Consider the following 8,560-nt stretch of genomic DNA (forward strand, 5'->3'; position numbering starts at 1 on the left):
CACACAACCCTGTAACCCCTATTTCCCAATTTTTCATTTTTTTTTCCAAAATTTTTTGTTTTATTTTTATTTGATCCCAAATTGTTCCCAAACTATTTTTAAGGCCCCATAGACTCAATTTAAGTCCCATAAGTGTATATCTACCATGATTAGATTCAATTATTATATGTTTACATTAATTTTGACTACAGGAGAATAAACTTTTAGCGGCATTTTTTTTGGCTTTTAGCGGCGCTTAAACACTGTTAGCGGCGTTTCACAAGCGCCGCTAAAGACCACGACTTTTAGCGATGTTATTTTCTCAAACGCCGCAAAAGACCATGACTTTTAGTGGTGCTTTTTTCTCAAACGCCACTAAAGACCACGACCTTTAGCGACGCTTTTCCCGAAAACACCGCTAAAGGTCATGGTCTTTAGCGGCGCTTTTCCTACAAACACCGCTATAAAACAAACCTTTAGTGACGCTTTTCTCACAAACGCCGCTAAAGACCATTACCTTTAAAAAAATATTTTATTTTAATTAAATAATATTTATTTTTATGATAAATATTATATTATGTTTAATTTTTGAATTTGAACTTTGAACTATATACTTTTAAGGATAAATAAAAAATATTAATTAAATTAAATTTTCTAATAAAATTTAAACTTCAAAACTAAATATAAAAATTAATGAATTTAAATTAAATACATAAACATTGATTCAATATGTAATTTAATACATAAAAAACACAAACACACTCACAGTATTACAATTTCTAAAACAAAATTCATCCTGGTGAGAAAAGAATACCAAATCATCATCACCTCTCATTAATCAAAGGAAAAAGATCAGAAAAGAAGAAGAAACAATATATAACAAAGGGCTGGTTCAAGCTTAGATGAAACCAAAGTATTCCAATGCCTGCATATAACTTAGAAAAGTCCTTTGATGCTTTCAATTCAACCGCCAGATAATCCAAAACACCGGAACAAAAAGCCAAAGTATGCACCTGTAAGCCAAAGTCAGGCTAGTGAGGAAATCTACACGACCTTCAAAGCCACATATGTCAAAGCACACTATCTAATCTCTTTGAATTATGATATGGAAAGATAAATTTTTAATAATGCCACCATAAAGCAGGAATCAGAATTTGTTTCGACAAAAGTCATTGATCATGTAATTAATCATGTAATCAAAATTTATGTATATAATCAATGACTTTACCTTTGGAAATTGACCTAAACATATCCCATTCATAAAAAAACATTAAATCCATCTCAGAAGAAATATGACAGGAGGGGGAAAACTAATTAAACTCTCCTTACCTGATCTTGATCTTGGTTAGTCAAGCGGGACATTATTGCATTATAGATTGGGTGGACATAAGATTTAAAATCAAAACCAAAACCTTGAGCAAACAATCACAATTGTAATCAATAACTCAAATGAAACATGGAATTACTAAAATGCGTAGAAGAAGATTACGAGCTTACGAGATTATCAAAAATGGTGCATAACGCAGGATAAGTGGATTAATAGTCAAGATATATTTGAACTTAGAATTAAACTTACTCTGTTGATACTACTTAGGGTTTGTATAGGATATGTAGTCCCATTAATCTCTGCTTTCACAAGTTGACAAATAGGGTTTAAGAAGATTCTGTAATTAGTGCCTTGAAAAATATAGTATTTATTGCCCATAACACAAGTTTTGGCATGCTTGATTGTGACATCCCACATTTTCTCAGACATTCCAGGCCCTAAAATCTGTTCAACATCATCGAAAAAAACCAGTTAACATTTAATGATTTTTATCGTCAGATGGATCCATCCAATTCAAACAAGATTCATCATATCAAATGTAAATTGTTACATTTCTAAGCTTGGGTGGATCAACTACCAACATTTTCAAGAAATCTTGGACAGTGTTAACCCCCTCATATGCTAGCTTTTTATGGAATGCTCCATCCTTACCAATCTTTTCTAGCCACCAAACTTCATCTCCCAACATTGGTGGGTGATGTTTCTTGTACACTTCAATTAACATTGAATTTGTGTTAGATTATTACAAGTAAATCAAATTGATTAAAGGTAAAATAATAAAAACAAAATATTTTATATATGAGGTAAAAGTATTATGAGATTCTTGTATTATAGTCAGATAGCATTTTTGTCTCATTGCTAAAAAAAATGAGTGAACTAGTTTTTATATATTAAATTAAAGAGTAAAATGTTTCTTTTGTTAATAATTTATGTCTATTTTTATTGTTAAAAACCGATCCATACATATTAACATGAAGGTGTACATGGCATATCACATATAATTATTTGGTTATTCCGTCGATCATGCTAGTTTTAAACAAAAAAAATAGAAAGAAAATTTTTAATCTTTAATCCAATTTACAAAATTAATTATCTCTTTTTTAAATAAAAAAACAAAATATAATTTAATTTCTAGGAGGTTATTCCTTTTACCAAACTTAAAAAAGCAAAGGTAGTGCAACCCTTTTTGACTGAAAATGATTTGTATGGTTCTAAATCACGAAAAGGAAATACCCTTATCCAAATGGATTAATACCAAAAAAGTGAAATATTTTGTAATAATAATAGCCTTTTTATTATAAATTGACAAAGCCTGCCAGATAAAGGCATAAGATCCCAAATCCTAAATAGATGTTTTAAACATGAGAGAAGTAATTAGAAATATGAAATAATATTTATAAGTAATTAAGTTGGCAAATATTTTCTTTTTTATTCAATGATTAAAAAAGGGTGTAGTTTGGTTAAGGCAAGGATTGACTAGTTCAATATTTTAAAGCTATATAGGTTGATATATTATATAACCAAATCTATTAAAGAAAGAGAGTAAAAAGATTTTAAATCAACAAATTGATAATATATTATAGTTTATGTTAAACTTAGGTAAGGTCAGATGCAAAGTAACATAAGGAGGGAAATATAAAACGAAACAAAAATGATTCAATATGGCTTGTTGATAAATAAAAATTAATCAAGATATTAAGTTACTTGACTTTTAAAAATTAGTATCATTAAGAAAGGATACTTACATTCACCATAATGGTCTTTAACAACAAAAGCTTCAGTCATGGCTTCACGAATGCGACCACCTTAGAAACTCCCTTGTGCAACTTCAGAAGCAACGGTTTTTTACCTGCACTGCGCGCTCGAGCTTCACCATTTGAACTATTAATCCACTTATCTTGTGTTATGCACCATTTTTCCTGTAATACAGTAAGTACATAAAAAATACATCATGGAACAACAAGACAATATAACCCTCAATCACCTTTGCTTTCTTTGACAACTTGAAAGCCACTGAAATGAGTTACAGCATCAAAAATAAATAGTGCAGGCCATGCAGTAACAACAAAGTTCAATGACCATGAACAATACTATTTCAAAGAAAAGTATCACATGAATCTGTCTATCATCCAAGAGAATCTTGAGAATCTGCCTAAACCCCATGACTACTGTTCAACTTTATCATTATTGTCATCCCTTTCCCTCCCAATCAAAATATCATTACCACCCTATTCTAATTCACGACTTTATGAGATTTTAATTCTAAAACAAAGCACAAGTTCTCTATACAATATGATTATTTAAAAATGATATAGCTAAATTTTTGTCTTTCACTTTTAGTCTCATTTCCAGAATCATTTTAGAATCATAGATAATTATCATCCTGCATTTTTGAGCCAATCACTATCATATTTATTATTAACTAATTTAAAGGCTTCATACACGATAAACATTATATGTCCAAATAAGATTCAGAACAGGAGGACACTACATGACTATTCCAAATTCTCAATGCAACCAGAAAAAAGTTAACCAAGCAGAAAAAGAGACCCACCTATTCTGGCTGCCTTCCAAAAGAAACCACAAAACCTGTCAAACAAGCATATTACACCAAATTAGCCCCAATTCTCAACACTTCCTACCAATAATTTCTGATTCCAAAGTAGAAGCTATAAATACTAGAAACAAAAACGTTAATATAACTAGTTTAGATACCAAAGAGAAAAGACAAAGAGGGCCAAGATTAACTGGAGTTATGCAACTTTAATTAATTTAAGCTCTTCATAGAGAAAGAAATCAAGAAGTTGAAGTTATCTAAGAAGATGCACATGATCAGAAAAAAGACAAAAAAGCCAAAAAAAAAAATTCTTGATACAATTGAGAACTCTACTTCAAACTTCACCAATGCTAAACTTACAACTATATCATTGTGACTATATTTGTTGCCTTGCTAGTTGCCACCCAAAACAGTCCATTTAATTTGCAAAATTGCATCAAAAAAATCAAGACATAAGACAATAAATTTGAATGCTCAAAGATGAAAGAAGGCAAAATCAAAACCAGCCTAGATAGAAATCATCTGTTTTCCTTCTCTTTCTCTTTTAATTTCTTTTTTTGCAATGGATAGAATATACAATAGAGGAAATCTAGCTCCACAAACATTTGGTTACAACATCAACTGCCCTAACATCCCCCATCTTAATAATTTCAGTTCAACGTAGCTATTCCAAATTACAAATCTAACTCATCTATACGAACACCGGAAAAATAACTGCATGACTTAATCACATACAACTTGATCATTTATAGCTCATATACCAATAAAAATAAAATATAAAAAAAAAGATCATCAATGGATGAGATAGGTAATCGCCAGAGCAAGTAAAAGGAGAATGAAAGCAACTCCTTGATCAACGACAGTACCATCGTTGGACGGAAGTGGTGCAGGCGATGAACCCATGCCTTAACCCTAGAAAAGAAAGCATACCTTTTCTACGACTTTCCTTTCCCTTGTAGGCCTATCACTACTAGGCGTCACTGGCTCTTTCTTCTCAGCCAAATCTCAACCAGATTTCCTAGAACGCCCCTTTCTACTTATACCTTTGACCTTTTTAGTCCCTTATCTTCACTCTCTTCTTCTTCCTCCTCCCCCCTCTTCTCTTCCTCTTCCTCTTCTTCTTCTTCTTCTTCTTCTTCTTCTTCTTCTTCTTCTTCTTCTTCTCTTCAAAATCTATTTGTTTCTCCAAAACCCTAACAGATCGATAGAAAAGGAGTAGCTATGGTGGGTGAATTCAAATTTTGAGAGTAAAAGGGAAAAAGAAATAAGTACAAACTTGTATTTGGGGGATTTGGTTAACGAGTGGGTTACCAAAAAATAATTTTTGGGTTAGCCGGATTTTGCCTTTTTTTATAAAAAATAATGGCCTTTTGCGGCGTTTTCTAACAAAACGCCAGTAACTCTCAGATTTTTTGCCGCGTTCCCACTAGAAACGGCACTATAGCTCAACTTTTGCGGCGTTTTACCTAAAAACGCCACTATTGCTCAATTTTAAATTTTTTTATTTTTAACATATTTTTTTCTATTTTTTTCTTTCAAAATTTTTGTGTTGAGATTATCATTTTTTGGATTTTTTTAAATTTTGAATATTGAACTTTTTAACTGAAATATGGACTAAAATTTTAAATTTTAAATATTAAATTTTTAAGTTTTTTATTTTGATTTAATCATAGAGATTTTAAAAATAAATACATCAATATATTTTTATATTGAATAAATATAAATATTTATGTATGCAATATATAAATATAAAATGATGTTATAACAATAATTGTGTTAATAATTTATAAGAACTAGATTAAATTAAAGTTCATATATACAATTGCACCTTGATCCCATATTTATCCCTAAACACTAAAAACTAAACCCTAAACCATAAGTCTTAAACCCTAAACCCTAAACTATAAATATAATTAACTCAATAATTTAAAATTAATACTCTCTTTTATAATTATATAAGAAAATATTTATCATATAAATTAAAAAATACTAATTAATCTAAACCCTAAACTTCTAATCCCTAAACCATAAATCCTAAAACATAAACACTAAATCATGAACCCCTAACCCTTAACCTATAACCCCTAACACCTAAACCTTAAACCCCATCCTTAAACCACACTTAAATCATAATCCCTAAACCTTAAAATAGTAACTCATAAACATTCAACCATTAACCATATACCGTAAACCCTAAACTATAATGATAATTAATTTAATATTTTAAAATTAATACTATCTCTTTTACAATTATATAAGAAAATATTTAACATATAAATTAAAAAATAATTAGTCATATACCAAAAATAATTACGGGGTATTGACTGGAAGGCCGGTGGGAGGGGTGGATCTTGGGGATTTCAAATCGGGGAAAAATCATTAAGGATTTGGGATGTCAAATTTAGGAATGGGTGATAATACTTTAGGGATCCTAAGAGGAAAAAAGGGGGAAATAAAAATCAAGAAAAATGGGGAAAATGATAGAGGGGATTACAGGATATTGACTGGAAGGCCGGTGGGTGGGGTGAATCTTGGAAGTGAGAGGGTTTAGGGTTTTAAGGGATATAGTTTAGTATTTAGGGTTTTTAGGGTTTAGAGATTTACTCTTTTAAGGGTTATAGATTAGTGTTTATGATATTTTTTAGGGTTTAGGATTTTAAGGGTTATATGACTTTTAGTGGCATTTTACCAAAAGCGCTGCCAATGATCCGATTTTTAGTGGCGTTTTACAAAAAGCGCCGCTAATGATCTAGCTTTTAGCGGCGTTTTACAAAAAGCGCCGCTAATGTTCTGGTTTTTAGCGCCATTTTTGGTGAAACGCCGCTATCGCTCTGTGTTTTACAATTTTTACCGCGTTTTATAAAAAAAACGCTGCTAAATACGCCGCTAAAGCCCTATTTTTCTATAGTGTTTGTATAATTGTTTCTGTTGTGAATTTAATGTTCTATTTTGCTTGGTAATACTCTGAAACCCTAATCTGGCAACGGAGACGGGTTAAGGGTGTTACATGGACTCTATCTATGACAACCATACAATAATGCTACATAAGACAAAATACAACATAAAGAAGAACCCCACAGTCTAGATACTCATTGATGATTTCAATGAAGTTGTTATTCTATCACTACTATTGCATGCACAACTCTTCTTTCTACTCGATCACTTGTTGCTTCCTATCCAATGATCTCCTTTTAACAGGATTTCAAAGTGTAACAGAGCAGAAAAAAAAAGAGAGAAGGGAAAAACCCCCACTAAAAAGGTTTTCACCGATATTTATCTTGCAACATTTTCTCTTAGGGCGAACATAACACGTGGCTAACATGTAAGGCTAACTCCATTCTATCATGACCAACATAATCATTATAGACTATAATATATCAAGAATAATCATAACACTTTGGTATTTTTTAACTAAATCCTAGTTAAAACTAAACTAGAACTGAATAGAAATCAGATGTGCACAAACAAATAATAATCAAATCCACACTCCTTTATTAGCGTACATAAACAAAAGGTCTTAACAAACAGACTTTTTAAAAGAAACATTGATTAGCAGGTTCTTCACCACAACACACTTGAACATAAAATAAAACTTATACTTTGCCTTAAGCAACATACCTTAACAAACTTATAAATCATAAAATCCGCCACTCATGGTGCACAACTTAAACAAGTACTATACTGGCGAGTACAACATAAACAAAAGGTCTTAACAAACAGACTTTTTAAAAGAAACATTGATTAGCAGGTTCTTCACCACAACACACATGAACATAAAATAAAACTTATACTTTGCCTTAAGCAACATACCTTAACAAACTTATAAATCATAAAATCCGCCACTCATGGTGCACAACTTAAACAAGTACTATACTGGCGAGTACAACATAAATCCGTTAACAAGACTACACTGGGCGGGGTATTACATAAGATTTATAGTGTGACATACCTTACTCTTAAGTGGATTATGGACTATGTATATTACATAAGATTTATAGTGTGGCATACCTTACTCTTAAGTGGGTTATGGACTATGTATGCATGACTTCTATACTTTGATATAAGTAAAATCCTGAGTTCAAATAGATAAGGAAACGAAAGATGGTGCATTAGGTATACGAGTTCTACAGTATGTAGCATCATTCACAATAGTGAAATTCATAGCCTGAGACATGGGTAAATGATATTCTCTTATTGGCCTTACATGATAGATGAAAAGCAAGCTTGGTCATGGATCATTCATTTTTGTGATGAATGACTTAATTACTATTTGATAGTAATTGACTTTTCATGAAGGAAGTTGCAATGGTTATATGAGATAAAATAGAAGAGAATGAATATTATCCCAAAGAAATTAACGATATCTTATGAGGGTAACACACTAATGACAAGGTCATTGGGCAAGCACTAATCAAGTTGTTTTCGTAATGGTATGGCATTAAGGAGAGCCCAATCACGATACTATAGTGGAATGACTTCGTGACTAAATGTGTTTATAATTAATAGGCGTCAAGCTTGAATTTAAGTATAAATCATTTGAGACCTAATCACATATGTCCAATCGGTCTTTTCGCTATCTTATTGAAACTATAAATTAATTGTATGTTGAATCAAATGGCTAGAAATGGATAGAATGTTAAAGTTGGAAATATAGGAAACATTCTAAAATAAATGTGGTTTTCTCACTAAATCGAAAT

At 31.2% G+C, this 8,560-nt stretch overlaps 1 protein-coding gene across 7 annotated transcripts; it reads right to left on the reverse strand.

The window, feature by feature from the left end:
- Window positions 1-663: 663 nt before the first annotated feature.
- LOC107916583 (protein SAR DEFICIENT 1) lies at window positions 664-5,189 on the reverse strand. 7 transcript variants are annotated; one of them, XR_005925712.1, is made up of 7 exons: window positions 4,794-5,176; window positions 3,861-3,895; window positions 3,052-3,225; window positions 1,857-2,017; window positions 1,556-1,750; window positions 1,309-1,391; window positions 664-992 (listed from the first exon to the last, which is right to left on the reverse strand). XR_005925712.1 is itself a non-coding variant. In XM_016845863.2 (6 exons), exons 3-6 carry the CDS (start codon window positions 3,089-3,091, stop codon window positions 804-806), a joined length of 585 nt encoding a protein of 194 aa, XP_016701352.1. In that variant the 5' UTR covers window positions 3,092-3,225; window positions 3,861-3,895; window positions 4,794-5,189; the 3' UTR covers window positions 664-803. The 7 variants fall into 7 exon arrangements, 3 of the variants coding, with proteins under 3 accessions (XP_016701352.1, XP_040967335.1, XP_040967315.1); XR_001689513.2 differs by lacking the exon at window positions 1,309-1,391 and having other exon boundaries at window positions 1,888-2,017; window positions 4,794-5,189; XM_016845863.2 differs by lacking the exon at window positions 1,309-1,391 and having other exon boundaries at window positions 4,794-5,189.
- Between the last annotated feature and the right edge of the window lie 3,371 nt (window positions 5,190-8,560).

The sequence above is a fragment of the Gossypium hirsutum genome, chromosome A01 (assembly GCF_007990345.1).
Source record: "Gossypium hirsutum isolate 1008001.06 chromosome A01, Gossypium_hirsutum_v2.1, whole genome shotgun sequence".
NCBI lineage: Eukaryota > Viridiplantae > Streptophyta > Magnoliopsida > Malvales > Malvaceae > Gossypium > Gossypium hirsutum.